This window comes from Delphinapterus leucas, chromosome 15, assembly GCF_059928025.1.
Source record: "Delphinapterus leucas isolate spDelLeu-1000000601 "Yukka" chromosome 15, BTC_Dleu_Yukka2, whole genome shotgun sequence".
In the NCBI taxonomy this organism is placed as follows: domain Eukaryota; kingdom Metazoa; phylum Chordata; class Mammalia; order Artiodactyla; family Monodontidae; genus Delphinapterus; species Delphinapterus leucas.
This window is the reverse complement of record NC_143143.1, coordinates 4,645,078-4,668,117: the sequence shown is the minus strand read 5'-3', so window position 1 is coordinate 4,668,117 and position 23,040 is coordinate 4,645,078. Positions and strand designations below refer to the sequence as shown.

The 23,040-nt window shown below is 49.8% G+C and overlaps 1 protein-coding gene across 1 annotated transcript in view; it reads right to left on the bottom strand.

Annotated features, from left to right (window-relative positions):
* Positions 1-52: 52 nt before the first annotated feature.
* GRID2IP (Grid2 interacting protein) overlaps positions 53-23,040 on the bottom strand; it is a 52,287-nt gene continuing 29,299 nt past the window's right edge. The window contains exons 15-22 of the mRNA XM_022587682.3: positions 22,669-22,746; positions 21,934-22,130; positions 21,452-21,607; positions 21,241-21,327; positions 20,251-20,380; positions 20,043-20,161; positions 18,981-19,145; positions 53-18,745 (exon numbers count right to left, since the gene is read on the bottom strand). Coding sequence (XP_022443390.1) covers positions 18,674-18,745; positions 18,981-19,145; positions 20,043-20,161; positions 20,251-20,380; positions 21,241-21,327; positions 21,452-21,607; positions 21,934-22,130; positions 22,669-22,746 — 1,004 coding nt within the window. The 3' untranslated portion in view covers positions 53-18,673. The remainder of the gene's footprint in view (positions 18,746-18,980; positions 19,146-20,042; positions 20,162-20,250; positions 20,381-21,240; positions 21,328-21,451; positions 21,608-21,933; positions 22,131-22,668; positions 22,747-23,040) is intronic.

The following is a 23,040-nucleotide window of genomic DNA, read 5'->3' as shown; positions in this document are numbered from 1 at the left end:
CGGACGGCCGCCAGGCCCCGCCCCTTCCCCGCCCCTTAAAGGGGACGCTTCGGGAGCAGACCGGGAGGGCGGGCAGGCTCCGGGGCCCCCTACCCAGGACCCAGACTGCTTGCGAACTTCCCCCTGCCGGGTTTCCGGCTTCTTTTCGGGTGCCAGCGATTTCCTTTAATTTTTGAAATGACACTCTCTTGTGGGGGATATTTTTTCCCCTCCCACTGATCTTAAGAGCTCTATAGGCTTACTGTACGAAAAAGTATGAGGGGGAAAAAATTAATGTGATTGCATCACTCAAGATAAGGTGGATATTGGGGTTTCGGGGAGGGTGCGACTTATGCGGGGATCTGAAGATTTTACCATTCTGGGGACTCTCTTTGACAAAGTGTGCAAAATTAGGTAGAAAACGAACATTTCTGTAGGATGTGAAAATAAATCACAAGAAATTACTAACGGAACGAAGCTGACGAACAGGATACGCTGCATAATTTGCGGGGCCCAGTGCAAAATGAAAACGTGGGTTCCCTGATTGTTCAAATGCAGGGAAAAAAAACCTGCTGCTAAAGGTTCTAAAATGTAAACCTTTTCCCTTTATTTTGCAGTCTCTCTCGACTTGCTTCCTGTTCCCTGTTTCATGTCATTCTAAGTAAAGAAAAAAGAAAATATTAAACTATGATCATGAATTTTACCGTTTGTCTTTATATAGAGCCATGTCAGCTTTGAATGCAAATATCAGAGCATTTAACATGGGTGCAGAATCGCTGAAAGTGTAATTTGTATTTTATGGCTTGTGCATGGAGGGCGCCTGGAGTTGGCTAGAAGAGATGAACACAGGCCAGACCCAGGAAGGTTGGAAGGAGGAAAAAGGGGTCCCCAGGGACAGTGGAGGCCAAAGGAGCACATCTTTGGGCGTGGGATAATGGATGGGCCAGTGCCACTGCTCCAGTGAGCCAGGGTCTTGCCCAGGACTTAGCTGGAGGACCAGCATGGGCCTGCTGGCTGCTGGTTCCCTCTCCCTCCAGCTGAGCTTGCTGGGGCAGCGAGGTGAAACCAGGCACCTCCCCTTACCATCCTCTACCACCTCAACCCATGGCAGAGGGCAACATCAAGCGTATTGCAACCTCGGTGCCAGGACACATGAGGTACCTGGATCAGGGGTGGGCACGAGGCTTGCGCCTGCCAGGGTGGCCGCTAAAAGTTGGGACAGCCATCACCATGTCCTGCTCAGAGAAGCCGCAGGGCACACGAGCTCAACCCCACCCACTCTGACCCACATTGCACCTGCACCCTGGCCCCCACGTAAGCAGAAGATGCAGCGGTCACTGGGCAGGAGAGAGAGGAGGAGGCCGGGCTCCCAGGGCACAGGGGAGCAGGCACACTGAGGGACAAACGACCAGGAGCCAAGACTCCAAGTCTCCGTTGCATGTGCCATTGTCTCATGGGACCTCACCTGCAAAACATAAATCCAAAGGTAAAATTATTAAGAGTTTGAAGAAGATGAGGGTAGACCATTATGCCTTGATTATGGGACCTTCTGTCCCTGTGAAAATGCATGAAGTCAGCCCTGCCAACAGATACCACAAACAACACTAAATCCTGAAAATGAAACATGTTTTTATTAATTAACTCACTGGCGCACTTCTGTAATGCTCATTTTTCCTACAGTTTTTTCATTGTACACTTTTCAGCCACCTCTTCATAGGACGATGATTTTTTTGTACGTCTGTGTGTTGGGATTAACAACCTTAATAATGCAGAACATTGCCATTTTTTTCTATTTTTTATTGAGATATAATTGACATAAAACATTAGTTTCAGGTGTACGATGTAATGATTCAATATTTGTATATATTGCAAACGATCACCGCAATAAATCTAGTTAACATCCGTCACCATGCATAGTTACACAATTTTTTTCTTGTGATGAGAACTTTTAAGATCTACTCTCTCAGCAACTTTCAAATATACAAGACTCTATTATTATAAACGATAGTCACCATGCTGTACATTACATCTTCAGGACTTATTTTATAACTGGAAATTTGACCTTTTGACCACCTTTATCCATTTTGCCTAGTCTCACCCCAACAATGATTTTGAAATATTTTCTAGAGAGAATAGAAAAATTATGTTTTCTCCATCATGGTTAATTGAAAAATGCTTTTGATAGTTTGGAAACATTTCTTTCATCTTCTCAACTTGTTATTGGTAATATCATGGACATTATTAGGACAGTTGTCACATTCAGAAAACCTCAATCAAGTTATTTCATATAAAAGCTGCAAGTTTGGGACTTCCCTGGTGGCTCAGTGGTTAAGAATCCACCTGCCAATGCAGGGAACACGGGTTCGAGCCCTGGTCCCAGAAGATCCCACATACACAGGAGCAACTAAGTTCACGTGCCCCAACTACTGAGCCTGAGCTCTAGAGCCCGTGAGCCACAACTACTGACGCCCACGAACCAAGAGCCCGTGCTCCACAACAAGAGAAGCCACCGCAATGAGAAGCCCGTGCGCCACAACGAAGAGTAGCCCCTGCTCGCCGCTCGCCGCAACTAGAGAAACCCCACGCACAGCAAGGAAGACCCAATGCAGCCAAAAATAAATAAATAAATTTATTAAAAAAGAAAAAAGCTCCAAGTTTTCAGGGCGTTTTCTAGTTTTCTTGTGCAAGGACTAACTAATGTAATACTTTTTGGATTGATGACACTAATTAACTAGCTTGTTGGCACTTCTTATTGTATTTCATGGTTTTCATACACAAATTCATTGACACTTCCCTTAAGAGGGAAGCTTAATCCCCTCCCCCAACCTTGAATGTGAGCTGGATTTAGAGACGCACTTCTAACAAATAGAATACGACTGAGATGATGTCATATCACTTCCGAAAGTAGGTCATAAAAGTTCTTCTTGCTTCCTTCTTTCTCTCTCATCAGTCACTCTGAGAGAAGCCAGCTATAGGCCAGGAGGACACACAAGCAACCGTGCGGAGAGGATCACATGGTAAGAAACTGAGTCTTCTTGTAAACAGCCAGCAAGGAACTGGGGCCCGTTGCCAGCAGCCGTGTGAGTGAACCATCCTGGAAGCAGTATCCCAGCCCCAGTCAAGCCTTTGGATGAACGCAACCTCGACTGATGTCTTAAATGCAACTATTGGGGAAATGTAATTAAAAATAAAATCTCCAGCCAACCCAGTAAAACTTCTGCTCAAAATATAGCAAAGAATACAATAGTTTTGCTATTGAATAAGGATCAAACCAAACTGTGATGTGCATCACAGACAATCCACTAAAGAGATTTCGGACAGAAAGAAATCTCACCCTTTTATTAATATATAGCCAGGCAGACACAACTCGTTACATATATATGAATTGTCTTTGTCCAAAAGAAAAGAGAAAACTTATCTTTTCAACAAACAAGACGTTATGACTGTGAGCCAGGCACAGTGGCTAAACTCCCACATAGACAGGAAGCCTTGGTGTTTGTATTTCAAAGAGACAGCTCCAATACCCACCAAGGACAGTCCTAGGATGCAAAACTGGCAAGAGGCTTATTTAGTTTTTAAAAAGATTTATGTGCCTGAAAGAGACAGAGAAAGGAGTTAAGATGACAAGTTTTCTAAAGGAAATGCTGAAAGAAAAGGTGTGTTGGGGGGAGGGTGTTTTTCCCTTTTGGCACCAGGAAAATTGTAAACTTTTTAGATTTTTATTTACCTAATCTCATGATATTTCCTGAGCCTGAGGCACCCAGCTGAGCCACTCCCAAATTCCTGGCCTTCCAAAATACATATTCATTCCAAAATGAATATTTGCTGTTTTAAGATGCTAAGTTTTGGGGTAATTTGTTACCCAGTCACAGAAAACCAGTGCTGGAGTGATACATAAGGCATGCAACTTCATCCAAAGACCCACGCGATGTTTGAGTTCCACCAGGGTTTGTGCTTCACACAGAGGTACAGAGGCACTGTGATCATTCTACTTCACTGGATTTCCATGAATGCAAAAATGAATCCTGTGTCCATAACTGTATACACTGGGTTTTTGAATCTATTGACACAGGAAAGATTTTCCATTTTTATGGAGCATCACTGAGAACCCAATCATCCACCTACCATTTTACCTTCTTACTGGTTGGAAGAACTTTTTGCACACTAACTTCTGGCCCTCTATACTGCACACACTGTCTGTGCCCCACTAGACACAGAGATGCATCCCCAGCTGCAGAAGTGTGGTCAGGATCCAGCTGGCAGCTACAGAGAGACTCCTCATCCAAGGTCACACCTCACCCAAGCCCATACCTGCTGCCGGAGAGTGAGATGGGGTGTCAAGGCCTGGCCATGTCACCTTGAAGAGGGACATGCTAGTGGACCACACTCAGTCTCAAACTCCGCATCATGTGGCCGTGACTTTCTTGGGCCTGTGTAACCACTGACTTCTCCATCTTCCCAATCCTGCTTCCTCTTCTGCCCTCCACAGGTTCAGATTCCTAATAAACACCTCATACCCCAAACCATCTTGGTGGCATCTGCTTCTGGAGAACCCACCCCGTGACTGTTGGAGGTGGGGGTCCAAGAAAGCAGGTGGTTAGATCCTGGTTGGAAAACTAAGATCCCACAAGCTGCGCAGCATGGCACGGCCAAAACAAAAAAAACAAAAAAAAAACACACACACAAAACCCCCCCCCCCAAAAAAATAAAAACCAAAACAAATGTGGTGTTCCAAGGGGCCAAAGGATTGGGCCTCTAACAAGGTTGCCAATCAGCTTACACCTGCCTTTCCTGCATGCAGAGCTCTGTTGACACCACACGCTGAGAGCTTACTGAGTGCTTGATCTACCAGCATGGGATCCCCCGTAATACTACAACCCACCGGAGGGTCCACTCCTCAGCAAAGGAAGTAGGAAGTGGGCCCATGACCCCTTGAACCGCTGGTGATATCACATGCCACACCACCCAGAAGCTGCCATCTAGGGGTGACGTGATGGCACAGCCTGTGGATGGTGCAGCTGAAATGCCAGCTCAAAGGCAGTGCTTGGCAAGATGGGGTGCCATCCCCCAGGATGGTGTGTGCCCTAAACTTCTGCCTGGCACTGTGTCCTCACAAGGAAGAATGCATGGACCTGGACACCAAGGGGTGGAAGCAGGAGTGGTCCCATGTATCATATCTGTTGCTGGGTAACGCATCACCCCCAAACTTAGCAGCTGAAAACAATGCACATTCATTACCTCGCTGTTTCTGTGGGTCAAGAATCTGATTGCAGCTTGCCTGGGGGCCTCTGGTTCAGGAGCTCTGCAATCAAGGCATTGACCAGGGCTGTGGTCATCTCAAGGCTTGAGTGGAGGATGATTGGGGTCGATCAGCTTTCAGGCTCACTGGTATGGCTGTTGGTAGGCCTTGGGCCCTCTCTGGCTGCTGGCACAAGACATCTGTCCTTTGCCACGTGGGCCTCACCCTACTGCAGCTATACCATGGCAGCTGGCTTCCCTTAGAGCAAGTGGGCAAGAAAGCAAGAGAAGATGCTCAAGGCGGAGGCCACAGTCTTTTTATAACCTGATCTTGGAAGGGATATCCCATCACTTCTGCTGCCGCAACTCTGGGCTCTGCAGGGCTAGAGTCCTGGTCCCCAAAGGGGGACGCTTCCACCAAAGGACACAAAAGAGTCTGACGGGATGATAAGCCACAGATGCTGCCTGGGTACTTCGCGCTTCTTATGTGCAGACACCAACTGGCAAGAAGAGCCCCCACTTTGACAGGGAAATTGACCCTAATACCAAGAGGAGGTAGTGCTGCTGCTACTCCATAAAATTCGGGTGATCTACTCAGAGCCTCCTGGTAGTCCCTTGCACAATTATGACCATAAATGAATGGGTACAGCAACCCCAGCCTGAGAAGGGCATGTCCCTGGGAGATGAAGGTCTGGGTCACGCCCCCAGGTAAGCCATCAAAGCCAGCAGAGGTAGTAACTAAAGGTGAGGGGAGTCTAGAATGGAGGAGGGAAAGGATGGGTATCCCTGGCAGCTTTGAGGCTGCCTCCAGTGACAATGGCTACAGTTCATCCTGCTAACTTCCCTCTTCTAAGGAAAGCAAGAAGAAAGGCTGACTGAAATCCTGCAGGATCAGAACCCTCAAAATATGAGAGAGAGGGAGAGAGATGTGTGCGTACGAATAGCATGGGCTATGAAACCCAACGATGCACCGCCAGGATCCCCTTGGAGGAGGAACTTCCCGTGTAGCTGTGGAGAGCTTGGTCAGCCGAGCAGAGTGAGGTCAGGGTATAGCATCTGTAACTTCGGTCTGTCCATCCACTGGGAGCTGCTTCATCCCAGGTCATGCCCTTCCCAGGGCAGCCATACCCAGCCACTGAGCATAAAGGCCCTGCCCCTCAGCTCACAGGACACCCCCGTGGACAAACCTCGCTCCAGAGCTTCCACCTGGTCGGCTAAGGCTGTGTCAGACCTGTGTTGCAGTTCATGTTCTCACTCCTTCCCCTCCCAGGCTTCGATCCTCAGTAAACTTCTTGCACCACAGGCTCTATCTCAGTATCTGCCTCCAAAAAGCCCAACCTTTGACACGTGCTACGGGACGCGTCTGTATGATGATCTGACCTCTGGCCTTACACCTGCCCCAGGTGAATTGGCACAGGTATTCCTGGAAGCCATTCAGACACCGGGACAGCTAGCAGTCACATAACTGGATGTGTACAGGATTGTGGGTCCTCTAAATGTGTCCCACTAAACCTAAACTGAATATGTCCCCAATGCAACTTCCCCTTAGCCAGACCACAAAAATGCCTGGGGTCTCTCCATGAACACTTAGAATATGCGGGGGCGGGTAGAGTGGAGTCAGTGATCTTAACCAATTGTGGTTCAAATATCTCACTTTTGCAAAATTTGCAAAAACACATGACCCTGGGAATGCATAGTTAGAGCCCCTCCCAGGGTCTTCAAAGTAACCTGTGCAAGTGAGGGGCCCTGGAGCTTAAGCTTCATTCACTTCATGGTAAGTAGCTGCCAACGTGTATTTTGTCCTGTCGTTTAAAAAATATGTACTAGGGGCTGCCCTGGTGGCGCAGTGGTTAAGAATCTGCCTGCCAATGCAGGGGACACAGGTTTGAGCTCTGGTCCGGGAAGATCCCACATGCCGCGGAGCAACTGGGCATGTGCACCACAACTTCTGAGCCTGTGCTCTAGAGCCCGCAAGCCGCAACTACTGAAGCCCACGGGCCTAGAGCTCGTGCTCCGCAACAAGAGAAGCCAGCGCAATGAGAAGCCCACCGCAATGAAGAGCAGCCCCCACTTGATGCAACTAGAGAAAGCCCGCGTGCAGCAACAAAGACCCAACACAGCCAAAAATAAATAAATAAAATAAATAAATTTATTTTTTAAAATGTACCATATATATGTATATATAGTAAAATGTAAAATTGCACCTTGTTTTTGAATAATTAAAAATTATAACCATTCTTCCACATCATTAACTCTTCCTGAACATCATCTTTCCATGGTACTTCTTAAGCTTGTTTTCTTTTTTTTTTTTTTGGCCGTGTCACAAGGCTTGTGGGATCCTAGTTCCCTGACCAGGGACCAAACCCATGCCCTCGGCAGTCCCAACCAGTGGACCCCCAGGGAATTCTCTTCTTAAATGTTTTTTAATATCCTTTTTGTAGTAAAAAGGAGCCCATGCTCATTATAGGAAATTTGAAAATAGGTAAAAATAAGGGGGGAGAAGTCACCTGTAAGTCCAAACTCTAGAGCTGAAGCTCAGAGCAGATGTGGTATTGAGTAGGGGGGCCTCCCCACAATGATTCCCCAATTCCCAGGGGAGATTTGGAGTTGTAGAGTCTTGCTGATTATGGGGCAAGATGGGGGAGGATTTGAACAATGTCTGAATTGTGGTGTCAGTAAATATAGACTTGTCTGGGAAGTCTGGAGGGGAAGCAATGGAAGTCCAGCTCCAGACAATCCTGTGAGCCCATGAGGGGACTCTCTGTATGTGAAGAGTGAGTGGGACTTGGCTGGTACTGGAACAGCCTTGTCATCATGTTGGAAGGTCTAGGTTGAGGGCCTGGGACAGCTGGACCACTGGAGTCTGTAATTGGGGTTCTAGACATCTTGCTCTGAGGTTGCATTGAAGGAGCAAAATCTGGGGAAGGGGTAGAGAAAGAGGCTCTCCACCTCTTTGCTTCACAATAGCCTGCCAAGGATGGTGTCCATGTGTGGTAACCCCCATGAGCCATGCCACCTGGTATGCATGGGCATGTGTAGTCTCTCCCACCCAGAGTCTGGGTTGGGCCTGTGACTCACCTTAACCCATAGAATGAAGCAGAGTGATGCTGTGCTGGCTTCACACTATACTATAAAGCTACAGTAATCAAAACAGTATGGTAGTGGCACAAAAATCGAAAAATAGATCAACGGAACAGGATAGAGAGCCCAGAAATAAACTCACCACCTATGGCCAATTAATCTACGACAAAGGAGGCAAGAATATACAATGGAGAAAAGACAGTCTCTTCAGTAAGTAGTGCTGGGAAAATTGGACAGCTACATGTGAAAGAAGTAAATTAGAACATTCTCTAACACCATATACAGAACTAAACTCAAAATGTATTAAAGACCTAAATGTAAGACTGGATAGTATAAAACTCCTAGAGGAAAACATAGGCAGAACATTCTTCGACATAAATCACAGCAATATTTTTCCAGATCCATCTCCAAAAGAAAAGGAAATAAAATAAAAAATAAGCAAGTGGGACCTAATTAAACTTAAAATCTTTTCCACAGCAAATGAAACCATTGACAAAACAAAAAAAAAATAACCTACTGAATGGGAGAAAATATTTGCAAATGATATGACTGATAAGGGATTAATATCCAACATACATAAACAGCTCATACAACTCAACATCAAAAAAACAAGCAACCAGGAACTACCCTGGTGGTCCAGTGGTTAAGACGTTGCCTTCTAATGCAGGGAGTGTGGGTTTGATTCCTGGTCGGAGAGCTAAGATCCCACATGTCTCATGGCCAGAAAACCCAAAAAATGTGAAATAGAAGCAATACTGTGACAAATTCAATAAAGACTTTAAAAATGGTCCACATCAAAAGAATCTTAAAAACAAACAAACAAAACAAGCAACCCAATTTAAAAATAGGCAGAAGAACTGAACAGACATTTTCCCAAAGAGGAAATGCAGATGGCCAACAGGCACATGAAAAGATGTTCAACACTGTTAATCATCAGGGAAATACAAATCAAAACCACAGTTAGATATCACCTCACACATATCAGAATGACTATCGTCAAACAAAACACAAATAACAAATGTTGGAGAGGAAGGGGAGAAATGGGAACCCCCTAACACTGTGAGTATGTAAATTGGTGCAGCCACTGTGGAAAACAATATGGAGGTTTCTCAAAAAACTAAAAATAGAACTACCATATGACCCAGCAATTCCACTCCTGGGCATATATCAGAAAAAAAAAAAAAACACCACTAATTCAAAAAGATACATGCACCCCAGTGTTCACAGAAGCATTATTTACAATTGCCAAGGTATGGAAGCAACCTAAGTGTCCATCAACAGATGAATGAACAAAGAAGATGTGTCATATATACACAATGGAATACTACTCAGCCATGAAAAAAGAATGAAATTTTGCTATTTGCAGCAACATGGATGGACTTGGAGGACATTATGCTAAGTGAAATAAGTCAGACAGGGAATTCCCTGGTGGTCCAGTGGTTAGGACTCAGCACTTTCACTGCCAGCGTCCAGGTTCAATCCATGGTCGAGGAACTAAGATCCCACAAACTGTGTGGCATGGCAAAAAAAAAGCCAGACAGATAAAGACAAATACTGTATGATATCACTTATATAAGGAATCTAAAAACCCCAGCAAACTAGTGAATATAACAAAAAAAGAAGCAGACTCACAGATATAGAGAACAAACTAGTGGTTACCAGTGGGGAGAGGAGGTGAGGGACAATATAGAGGTAGGGGAGTGGGAGGTCCAGACTATTGGGTGTAAGATAGGCTCAGGGATCTATTGAACAACATGGGGAATATAGCCAATATTTTGTAATAACTGTAAATGGAAAGTAAACTTTAAACACTGTATAAAAATTTTTAAATTAAAAACAAATAAATAAAAGAGAATGAAATATCTTTCAAGACACAGAAGAATGTCAAGAGCAATGAGAAAGCTTTGAAATCAAGCACAGAGACTTTTCTGTGTATCTGATATATTTATGGTGGAGACATAACCTACTGTACTGGGTCAAATAATGCTTCCTCCCCTACTGCAAATTCTTGTCCACCTGGAACCACAGAGTGTGACATTATTTGGAAATAAGATCTTTGCAGATGTAATTAGTTAAGGTGAGGTCATGTTGGATTAGGGTGGGTCATAATGCAATGACTGATGTTCTTATAAGAGAACACAGAGATGCAGACACACACACACACACACACACACACACACACACATACCCTATCATGTGAAGACACTGACAGGCAGGGAAAACACTACATGATGGTGGAGGATAGAGTGGGGCATCTATAAGCCAGGGAATGCCAAGGATTGCTGGTAACCTAATGACCACCAGAGGCTAGAAGGGAGGCAATGCTGCTGACGTGAGTTTGGACCTCTGGTCTTCCAAACTGTGAGAGAGTACACTTCTGCTATTTTAAGGCACCCAGTTTGTTACAGCAGTCCTAGTAGATGAATACACCTACCTTTTGCAACAGAATGCTTATTAGACTTACAGCTGACTTCTCAATATAAAACATGGAAGCCAGAAACCAGTGGAATAACATCTTCAAATTGATGAGAAAATATAACTGTCAACCCAGAACTGTATATTCACTAAAACTGTCTTTCAAGAACGTGGGTAGTTACAAAGATATTTTCAGATGCAAAAATTTACTTTCAGATGAAAGAATTTACTACCAACAGACCCTCACTACAAAAAAAAAATCTAAAGTAAAAAATGTACTTGAGGAAGCATGAAAATGATCCCAGAAAGAAGGCGCAAGAAGCAAGACAGAATCACAGTTCAGGATGTGAAGATAAGAATGCTGCAGGGGTGGAAACTTTGGGAGCCCCAGGGAAACACAAGAACTCAGCTGCCAGCCTTTCAGTAGCCAGAAGCTCTACAGCTAGGGGACAATGGGCCTGATTGTTTCCCGGGATGGAGTTTTCCACGGAGCAGGAAAAGAAACTGACAAAAAAATGTCTCCTATACCTGCGATCCCTTCCGACTCAGTAATTCAGCTCCTGAACCAGCGTTATTAGTGTCCATTTACACAGCATTTTTCAGAAATATCACTTGGTGCTTAGTGTAAGGAAAGGCTAATCAAGATTTTGTGATGAATTTCTTTTTTTTTTGCGATGAATTTCTTGAGCAAATGAGAAATGGCTCTATATTCTCGATACAGGTGTAAATCTTCTAATTTATTTTTGGGATTCTTAGATGGTTTGGGGTAACTAATATGTAACATGAAAACTGCAAGTATTTTGTATTTCAAATACTTCTACCTACTGATGAGTGTAAACATATCAGACTGCTCAATATTTGGGACCACTTATTGGCAACCGTCACAAAACAAATTGATTTGTATAGTGAGATGTTGCCAAATGGTGTAAATATTTACACACAGCATATACCTGTGTATTTTAGCAATGACTGGGGTCCTGTCACTTCCTTGTTTTCTTTCGTAAGTGAAAAAGATTCAGAACACACGACCACTTTTCATTCTTAGAAACAAATGCATAAAACGATCTTTTATCAGAGCAGTAGAAAGTTAAACACTGGAAGTACCCAAATACTTTGAAAAAGCTGTCTTCTTTTCATCTCTCCCTCCATTTTGGATATAGTGTGTGTGTATCTTTATTGGTACACACGGACTAGGCTTTGTGAACTACTTTTTTTTGCTAAAAAAATCATGGCTTGTTGGCTCATAATGACATAGTCATACCTAAGAGATTTGTAATTTCTTTTCTCTCTTTTCTTGAGCTTATGAGATAGAGTTTCAGTTCTAAGTAAGCGTCATCCAAACCTTCTGTACACATTTCAGTTCGCTGTGTAACATAATGACATGAAATCGTATTCCTTTTTCTCTTCTTGTTTCTTTTAGCATGTAAGTTTGTTGTGAAAATGTAAATCTCTGAATGGGTATGAGGTTAGATCTGAGATTTATTTCTGCGCATTATGTCTGAGTCTATGATTTCTCAGAAGGATTATGTGTGTACACACACACACATGCACATATACACTTATGAATAATATGAAATTACTTGAAGAGAAAAACTTTCTGCAAGTGCCTTCACCAATCAGGATTAATGATTGCTTAAAGACCCTGACGACCTGAGGATAACTTTCTCACGAAGTAGATTCAATGGCTGATAACAGACGCTTAGAAACGGCAAAACAGATGAAATGGCTCAAACCAGCAGGAAGTCTGGTCTTTCTCCTGGGGTTCCCCTCCTCAAGGAGCTTCTGGGGGAATCCCTGAAGGATGTGGCCATGTGCTGGAAATCTGTTCTGGTAGTGGCCTGACACCTCGGCCCAGCTTTTGCACTCAGAGCCACCACTTCTGCCCAAGCTATTTGTGTTTCCTGAATCAATTCCCTCCTAACACGTACAAGTCCTGCCAACACAAATAAGGTCACATGATGGTGTCTGCCTAAAGCTCAGAGGGGGAGGGCAGTGCTTCCAGGTTGATGCTCTGATCCCACATCAGGGCCTCTCCCCGCAGGGCCCAGCTTACCTCCCGCTAGTGCGGGAGCTCCCAGCTCCTCCCTCGAGGACTCTCCTCTTCCACAACCTCCAGTCCTTCCAGCTCCTAGATGTCGGACATTGGGGTCATCCATTTCCTTCTGCGGAAACCCCCCACTGACCCCACATGGTCCAAGAACACACCATCAGTGCTTTTACTCAGTGCCGGGGACATCAGGAATCCAGTTAACATCTCTTTAGAGAAAATATTTTCCCTCCCTTTTAGGGCACTATCAAGAGAAAGAGTTTGCTAATTCGCACAACCAACAGACCCTTAAGCCAGTGGTCTATACCATAGCACTCGGTTTCCTGGCGACGTCACGGTTTCCCCGCAGAACACTGCGTGGGTCCTGCCTGCCTGTGACTCACCATCGTCTGGGTGAATTTCCTAAAACAAAGAGCATCTTCAAAGTAAGGTAATCAGCATCTTTCCATCCAGAAACCAGAACGGCCAACTAGCTTCAAACACAGCTCCCTTGCTAACATCTAAAAGTGAATCGAATCCCTTTTTAGGGGGTACACCACTATACCCCAGGATAGCCCGAATGAGTCAGCTGGCAGACATGCTTCATTTCAGGGGCTGCAAACTCACAGCTGGGCTCCATCTGGCTCACAGAAACGTTTTCTTTGGCTCATAATTGATCATCTTCCTTAAAGTTTTGAATTGGTTGTCAACATTTCGTTAGGACATTGGAAATAGAAACCTGGATTTCTAGCTTCCTTTGCGAAAGCCTGAAGATCAGGCATCCCAAGGTGTGCCTTCTCACATGGACGTCCACTGACTAGAGGGTGCAGCGGGGCCCCCGCAGACAGGGCATCCGCTCTCCAGCCCTCCCTACTGTCTCTCCCTGTCCCTCCGTGTCAGTTACCTGTCATCCTTGGTCCTGTGTAGCTGTCTTCTTACACCACCCTCTTCACAAGCCTGCATTCCTCGTCCAGCCTCCGTGGGCATTCCGTCCGCAACCCTTGCATTAGGGCTTTGGATACATGTGGCCAAACTCTTTCATAGAAAGGAGCCATTCATTTTCTTGAGCAGCTTGGTCACCCTCACCTTTGTGTTATTTGTTTGATTTAATAGGCAATTACGGAACCTTGCTGTATGCAAAGGCTAGAAGCAGATGGGCCAATGGGAAATCAGGCTGATGAATGGGTTATCAGTGAGTAGACATCTACTAGCTGAAGCCTGGGTGTGTGAGAACTTGTGGAGGGAGGGCAAACAGTGCTGCTTAAATAAAGGTCAATGAAGATAAGGACAACTAGAGCTTCCTGTGGTTTCCTGTCGGGACGATAGCAGGTTCAGGGGAGTGACAGGAGAGAAAGCCAGGCTGCTGTGTGCTGAGAGGTGAGTGGATGGTGAGGATGCAGAGGCAGCAAGTGTAGACAACAGCTCTGAATAGTTTGGTCTAAAGGAGGGAGTGAGAGGGCATGAGCCACTAGGGTCTAGACTGTTCTTTGAGGGTTGCAGGAAGAGGGATGTTTATTGGTGAAGGGGAAAGAGCCAGTGGAAAATGACTTGTGGTCACAGGTGCATTGGGACCCCTGGGAGCTTGGGGAGGCGGGGATATGGGACAAAGAATTAGCTCCGAATTGGAGTTGAGAGCAATGCCTGAACATCATGGGATGAAGATGAGGGCAAGTACATAGAAGTTTGCAGATTGCAGGGGAGAAGGTGAGTAAATCCCGCTTGATTGAAGGCTTTCTCTTTGGAACATCAGCTGAATCCAGAGATCTCTGAGGCCTCCTTGGAACTAGCACTATTATATCCTTGGCACCTGGTAAGAAGGTGGTATGAGCTGAATTGTGTCCCCCTCCCCAAATTCATATGCAGAAGTCCTAGCCCCTAGTACCTCAGAAGGTGACTGCATTTGGAGATGGGGTCTTTGAGGAGGTATTTAAGGTTAAATGATGTCATAAGGATGGGGCTCTAAGCCAATAGGACTGGTGTCATTACAAGAAGAGACGCCAGTGATGCACAGAGAAAAGGCCACGTGAGGACACAGCAAGAAGCGGCCGTCTGTAAGCCAAGGAGAGCAGCCTCAGGAGGAACCCAACCTGCTGACACATTGATCTTGGACTTCCAGCCTCCAGGGCTGTGAGGGAATAAATTCCTGTTGTTTAAGCCACTTAGTCTATGGTATTTTGTTATGGTAGCCTAAGCAGATTAACACAGGGAGGAATAGGAGGGGGTGAGAAAAGAGGTAAAGGCTTTCTTTATGTCGAAGTCACCAGAATCTGTGGCCCCTGGAATGCTGATAGATGTTTTTAAAAATCATGTTAAGCAAAACAAAGAAGATATTTCCACTAAGAGGATGGGCTTTGGATTTAGACAGACTTGATTTTCCATCAAGCAAGTCACGTAACCCTCCTGAGTTTTAGACTTTTTATTTGTAAAAAGGAGATAACAAAACCCACCTGAGAGGGTTACTGTGAAAGTAAAATGAAATATGTAAAAACACGGAGCGCACTACCTAGTAAACATTAACTGATTGTTAGGAAAGGCGGTGTGTAATTGGGCTAGGCTATTTTATTAGTATCGTTGAGAGAGAAATACATTCCTGCTTGTCACACCCTGTCATTTGGTGAGGAATGGGGCGGAGGGTGTGGCGCACATATTGGCTCACATATAGGGTTTCATACTGACTTGGGTGTAGAATCACCATGAAATAGAACCCTGGGAAACGAAACTCAGAGAGGCTGACCCATAAGGTTATCTGCACCCAGCATTGTGGCTGGCACATGGTAGGCAGTCAAATAGCATTGGCGATTGCATTTATGAATGAAGAGAATGCACTGAGAATGTTAAAGACTGAACATCTGTAACGATCTGTTGATGAGTATGTTAGTCAACCCTCTTAATATTGCAAGTGACAGAAACCCATTCAAACCAGCCTAAGCCAAAAAAGTAGAAGAAATTTTAAAAATTCGCACGTGGTGGCAGAATTTGTTGGCTTGGAAACTGAAAAGTTGGGATGTCTGCTTCAGGCACAGCTGGATCCAGGGACAAGAGATGGATGGAGTGGTCTTCTCTCCTTTTCTTCTGTATTGGTTTTACACCCAGGCAGGTGCCCTCCACGTGGTAGTCCTGGCAGCTCCTTCCAGGATTCCACCCTCGTTACACCCAACAATTCATCCAGAAGTAAGGAGCCTCCTTTTCCAAACACTTCCAACTTGAGTCTTGAATTGACTCTGAGCCACCCAACCAGAGTCACAAGATCATCCTTAATCCAATCAGCAACACTCCAAGGCCTGGGAGCAGAGGAGGGATAATTTCCCAAAGGAAAAACAGGGAGCTTTCGCCAGCAGAAGGGAGACTGGTTGCTAGGCGGGTGCAGGCACAGACCACTGTGCCCCTGGACTTAGTGTATCTGGAGAGAAGTCAGGCAACTCATGGGTGCCTAGGTAAGAGAGAATGAAAAGCATGGCACCTGCAGGACACATGAAGATGAGTAATCAGTGCTGTGCTGGGTCCAGCGAGGACCGGGGCCGCTGAGGATTTGAAGGAGGCTGGGATGTGCACCAGGGTGCCTGGCCACGGAGGTACGTGGTACACTGATGGCAACAATGGCCCTGACTCTCTACCTGACCCTGAATCCACACCCTCTGCCATGTAGTTCTGCAGCATCTCTCATCAAGAGGGGAGCCTATTTCCCCTCTCCTAGAATCTGGGCTGGACTTGTCACTTGCTTTGACAATATACTGTGGCGGAAGGGACGGTGTGACAGTTCTGAGGTTAGGCTTCCAGGGGTCTTCTGTGTCTCTGCTTGTTCTCTTAGGCCCCTGACCTTACCATGTGAACTGTCCTGGCCATTTGGCTGGAGGATGAGAGACCACATGAAGCCATCTCAACTGTCCCAACCAAGGCCCCAGACATGGAAAGAGCCCTGCATGACTAGCAAAGCTGCCCAGCTGACCCACAGAAGACTATAGACACCCAGGTGAGTCCACTGAGCCCAGCTCGGATCAGAACTGCCCAGCAGGACCCATGGACTCAAGAGCCATGGCTGCCGTTTTAAGTCACTGAGTTTTGGGACAGTTTGTTACACAGCATTGTGTGGGAAATAGGTAACAGTTACAAGGCATTATAGGGAGAAAACCCAGCTAGCGATTGGCTTGCCAACCTGAGTCCCCTGGCGTGGGGCTGGATCTACCTGAAGAGGGTGTGTGTTTCTAATTTGCGGGAAAATGCCATACAGGACACCTGGGCCTGGAGGGTCATGCCTATTCATAGCCTGGTGGAGTCTACAGTCTCTACAGATCCCATACCAGGATTTTAATGGACCTTTTGACATGTTTCTCAGAGACAAAGGCTTTGGGAAGTTATGGAAATTATCCGGCTTGAGCTGCTGGGGAGAAATGCCCTCCACTAGCCAAATCTGGGTTCATTTCCCCCACCTGAATTACACAATTTGGTTTAGATATTTTTATATGGTGGCTGTGAGCGGGGAACAAAGGAAGAACATACATGGCCTCAACGAGGGGTCTGTGGGAGACCGGGTAGAACTGGATGGGTCCCGAATACTGTCCAGGGGCAACACCAGCTATTCAATCATAGTGGAGGGAAAAAAAGCCAGAAGATGGTTTCTAAAGTCCATTTCAGACTTCTCTGGAAGAAAGTTAAGGGAAGAGGTAACGGGAAGCTGCCTGATCCAGGATTTGTCGATTGGAGAATGGAAAAGATGAAACAAAGAAAGGAAAGGATGCCCCCAGCATCCCTCTGCTCCCAGCATCCAGGTAGCTCCCTCCTCTATCCCCAGTCCTCACCAGGGGCTCCAGACACACATGTAAAACAGACTCTGAGATCCCAAATATGTCCCAGGTGGTGTTACTGCCTCTAAGCCTGCTCTGCTCACATGGCCTGTTCCAGGGAACAGCATCATCGCCACCCACCCAGGTGAGAAACCTGGCAGCCAGCCACCAAGTCCTGCTCATCCATCACCTGAGCATCTCTCTGCTCTCTCTGCCCTACCGCGGCATCCCCCCTCCCACTCCCAGACTCCCCACTTCCAAGTAACCACTTCTAAACTGGATTTCAGTTTGTCTGCTGGGTGAAAACTTCAATTCTGCAGTCTGATATAGTCATCCTAATGCTTTCCTGTATCTCTGCCCAGCTTCTCTCCTGCCTCCTCCAGTCCAGCCCTCTCCTCTGCAGCCAGCTGAGGTTTCTTCTGGCTTCCAAGACCCAGGCTAGGTGCACACCCACCCCCCTCCCCCAGGTCCCTGTACTTGGGGCTCTCCTTCCAGCCTGCCTGCCTTCGTCCAAGTAGTCCAGGAGGCCCTGGGCTGGGTGAGAGACCTCCAGGCCTTATCGTGCTCACTGGTGTGGCATGTTCAAGGGCGTCTGCCTCCTTCTCCACAGTCTAAGGTCTGCGGGGTCCGTGCTCCGCGAGGGCGTCCCCTGGGCACACTGGGAGCAGGCTCAGGAGAGGTTCAGACGGCCTTCCTTGGGGCCGGGCACCCTCTGGCCAAGACGCCGCCCTAGTGCCGCAGCCATCTCGGAATCCACCGGCTGGTGGCAGCGGCCCCTCCCCGGGACCCCTAGGTCCTGAGGGCGTGCACAGCCAGCCCTTGCTGGAAGGCCCGGGAGCGGGGAGGGGGCGGGGGTGGGGCGGAGAAGGGGGAGTGGACAAGGCGCGGGAAGCCGGCGGGACCTGGCGGCGGGTGGTTCACGCGTCCCGGGGAGTCGGCGTGCCGGCTCCGTCCCCGCGCTCCCAACCCTCGGAGCCCCGGGCTCGGCCCCAAGAAGGGGTCTCCGCACCTTCGAGGGCGGCCGGAGCTCGACGGCTGAGCTAGCTGGAGATGCGGGCGTGGCTGGGCCCCACTCCCGCACCCGGGCCGCTCCGAGCCACGCGGGCGGCGTCCGCTCCGCGCTCGGGCCGCCGAGGACGCGAGGCCGCCGCCGTCACCAGGAGAGGGGCGAAACCATCCCAGAGCCGCGTGTGCCCTCCCCGGCCTGCAGGTCGCCGAGCGCTCGCTGGGGAGGGAGGAGCACGTGGGGACGGGGGTTGGTCAGTGGTCCCGGGACCGCCCCCTCCCTGCGTCGTCTCCCCCCACCCACTCCCTCGCCGAGGCAGAGACCTACTGGCTCCGCCCCACTGGGGGAGCGTGTCACTCACTAGGGGCCCTTTCCCACCCCGGGCTTCAGAGAGGAACCCCCTCGTTGGACCTATGGCCCTGCTCTCTCCTCAGGGCCTCCCACCGTGGCTCACCTCGAACTTGCTCATGAACTCCGCAAAGATGCCGAAAAAGGCCTCGGAAGTGGTGGCTTTGGAATCCTCACCGAAGAAAGCCAGCGCCTTGCCCAGCTGCTCCATGGCCTCCCGCTGCAGCCCGTCCAGCGCCCGCAGCACCGGCTGGGCTGTCTCCAGGAAGGACTGATGGGCCTCTGTTAAGGAAACTGCCCCAGGTCACTGGGGCAGGTCCCCGGGCAGTGACCCAAACAGCGACCACTCCAGTCTACCCCAGGCCCTTTGCTCACCTGGGCACCATGCCCTGGTCAGAGGCTCCAGTCCCTTTGCCCACTGCCCTCCAAGCTCGTTCTGACACCTGCCACGTCCAGTCCAGCCTTAGGCCTTTCACTTGCTCCTCTCTCTGTGGGGCAGCTCTCTCTTCTCTCCTGGCTCTGCTCAGATGCTACCACCCTCTCTTCCCCAACCACCCACTTAGAGTGGCCCACTTTCTCTGTTTCTCTTTTTCTATAGCATTTGTCACTGTCTGTGCTCAGTCGGAATATTCCCCTCTCCTGACTGCCTTTGACTGGCCAGGCCTGACAAGTCTGACAAGCCTCTCCCTGTATCTTGTGACTTAAGCCTGGACTCTGCCACCCCCGAGGACAGAGGGGGCAATGTAGCCAATCAGAAGAGCTCCTTGGGCTTCCCTGGTGGCGCAGTGGTTGAGAGTCCGCCTGCTGATTCAGGGGACGCGGGTTCGTGCCCCGGTCCGGGAGGATCCCACATGCCGCGGAGCGGCTGGGCCCGTGGGCCATGGCCGCTGAGCCTGCGCGTCCGGAGCCTGTGCTCCGCAAGGGAGAGGCCACAACAGTGAGAGGCCCGCGTACCGAAAAAAAAAAAAAAAAAAAAAAAGAGCTCCTTCTCAGTTACATACAGACTTGACATAAGCACTTAGATTCTAAATGACCTAAGGCGGACCCCCTTCCAGAACCCTTGGACCCAGAGCAGCCTCTGCCCAGAATCTCTGCTGGCCACTGGAGCTACAGCCAGCTCTACCTGACCCCCCCGCCCAGGGTCCACTGTGGCACTGGGACAGGATACCGCCATGACCACGGCAAACTTGTCCTCGCTGGTGGGGGACATGCTCTGGCAGGCGGCCTGTATCTCACTGATGGTGCCGTGGAGGTCAGCCAGGTCACTGGTCAGGGCCCGTTGGTTCACTGTAGGGTAGGCAACAGAGCCTCGTGGGGCTGCCCTCCCAGCCCAGGACAGCGGTGCCTCTGCCTCCCTACCCATCCACCCAGCCTACCTTTGGCAGCCAGAGGCACAGTGGGCAGGTCCTGAGCAAAGCCCAGGAGTTCGGGGAAGTGCTGGCTCAGCGATTTGGCAAGGATATGCAGGAAGGTGGACTTCCCATCCACCGTCTTGGTGGAGTTCAGCTGCAAGTGACCCCAACATATATCTTCCTCAAGGACCCCATAAGATTCCTGATCACACGGGCTCAAGTGCTCTCCTCCCTGCTTCCCCTGGGCTGTGGCGTCAGTTCCTGGCCCCCGAAACTCTCCAACTCCAAAGCTCATAAGCTGATGGCTAGTAATCCTTAACTCTGAAGCTCTCATCTGCTGGGATGCCACAGGCCTGTCTCCTGGCCCAGATCTTTGAGACCCCCCAGGAACCAGGCCCCCAGCCCCCAGCTAGGGGAGGACCCTAGGTTTTTCTGTCCTTGTGAGTTTGCCCTTGTCAAAAGATAGAGCCCAAAATTCTCTAACCCCAGGGAAAGCGGGGAGCATCACTCACAGTTCTTCCCTTTTGTGGTTTTCTGGAACCATCTGTGGCACATCTGAGCCTCAGACACCCTAAACCGTTCATATCTATAAAGTGAGTTTTTCTTTCTCTTTTTGAAAACAACCGAAGACGTCATGGGGGAAAAGTCCCAGAAACACAGGGGAAAGGCTGGATATTTGAGCTGTCCCTTCTCTGATCCTAGATCTTTCTGGGGTAGGACTGGCCTGATGGTGGTGGTGGTGTTGAGGGCACAGAATCCACCAGGTGGGACTCGCCCCTTCCTCCTGGAGCCTTCCCTCCCTGCCCTTCTCTTCTCCCACCACTCCATTTTTCCAGATCTTGAGGCTTGGCTTGGAGACGCCACCTTGTCCCCCCATCCCCTCAACCCCCAAACTTTGCTTCTGTTACATCCTGGCCTGAGGGCAGCCAGCTTTTCCTCCGGGGGGCACAGGGGTGGGGAAGGGCCTCAATGGTAGAGCAAACAAATCAGTGACTGTCTGACAGGCCCCCTCACCTCCGTCAGGAAGTTGATCTTGAAGCCCGTGGTCTTGTTGGTTTGGGGCTGTCCATCGTTGAGATAGTTGCCCATAGCCAACACAAACTGTGGAGAGAAGGGTGGGCAGGTCCTACCCCACGCCCTGGCCCCTCTCAGGATGAACCTCCAGGCTGGAAGCCCCAGGGGACAGAGGGGCAGGTAGAGTGATCTGAGAAGGGGCGGTTCTGACCTCCAGGATCTTGGCGAGCTTCCGGCTGTTCTTGAGCTCGAGGGAGGCCTGGCGCAAGCACTCCAGGCTGCCCCGGATCTCTTCTGTCTTCTCCTGTAGGGTGGCCTGGAAGTGGAGGCTGCGCAGGCGGGTCTTGTACTCGGGAACCGACAGCATCTGACAGGAAGGCAGGGCCAGGATTCATCCATCCCGCCAGGAGACCCGCTGCCCCGGGGCAGCCTGGGGTGGGGGTCAGCGGGCTGCCCGGTATTCCCTTAGGAAAACAAGCACAATCTCTAGGGGGCACCCTCATCCCATCTACCTTGGACCCTGAGTGAGAACTGGCTGTTACAGGTGTAAAACCGGGACTCAGAGGCGTGAACGCGGTGGCGGGAGGGGAGCGAGACCCACGCACAAAGGCACAAAGCGAAAGCCTTGACAAAGGAGGCCGAGGCCGCTGGGCAGCCGCCCCTGACCCCGGGCAGGGGTCACGGCCGCAGCACCTGCAGGACGAACTGGTCGGGCTCGCTGAGGCGGCCGGGCGCCTCGCGGAAGGCCTGGTAGCGCTGCTCCTCGTCGGCGTCTGGCGCGAAGAGCAGCAGTTGCGCCAGGTGCGCGGGCTCCAGGCGCCGGGGCTCCATGCTCATTAGCACCTGCCGCAGCTCGGCCGGGCTCAGCTTCAGGTGCGCCAGCAGGATGGCTGCGGGCGGGGCCGCGAGGGTGAGCCGGGGCAGGGCCCGGGCGGGGAGTGGGCGGGGCTTCAAGATCCACCCTGGCTCCTGGGTGTGTCGGGGGACGGGGGGCCAGGAACCGGGGCGGAGCAGGAGCCTGCCCAGAGGAGGGGAGGGTCCTTCCCGCGACCTATTGAGGGGCGAGGGCGGGGTTCTCAAAGAGACAGACCCGGAATTGAGCGGGGCCTGCGGAGTTGGGGCCAGGGAACTAGAGAGGGTCCTGAGACGGGGAGAGTAGGGTATGCGGTTGGAGGCGGGGCCGGAACTGGGGAGCCGATTACAGGATGAGGGCGGGGCCGATGGGGGTGGAGCCAAGGCCGGCACCTGCGCCCGGTGGGATCGGGCTGGCCGTGGGACCTGGGAGAGGGTCTTCACCGCGCGGGAGGCAGGTATTGGGGCCCCCACGGCCTAATCTCGATCATCCACCGGGGTGGATCCAAGGCTCGGTGGCCCGGTGGGGGGTCGCGTCGTGCCCCCCACAACCACCCGGCACCCCCAGCCCCTCACAGGTGTTGTAGGCCTTCTTGTGGGACAGGATCTCCACCACCTCCTTCTTCCTGAAGGGCTCAGGCCCGGGCACCGGCTCTGGAAGGGAAACTGATGGTTTAATGAGGGGACGCTAGGCTGAGGCTGCTGTGCGAGGGCCCAGGAGGGGTGTGGCCACACCCCACAGCCCAGACGCCCCTGACCATGGACTTGACTGAATCAGCCCCACGTGTCCACACTCCCCTCACTCATGGACTCTGGGGTCCAGTCTAACACAGTGTGCGTGATGTGGCGTGTGTCCGCCCCCCGCCCCCCCTCCTCTCTCCCCTGGGCCCTTGGGACTGAGCTGGCCCCATAAGGAGAACCAATCACCTCTCGACCTTGCAGATGCTT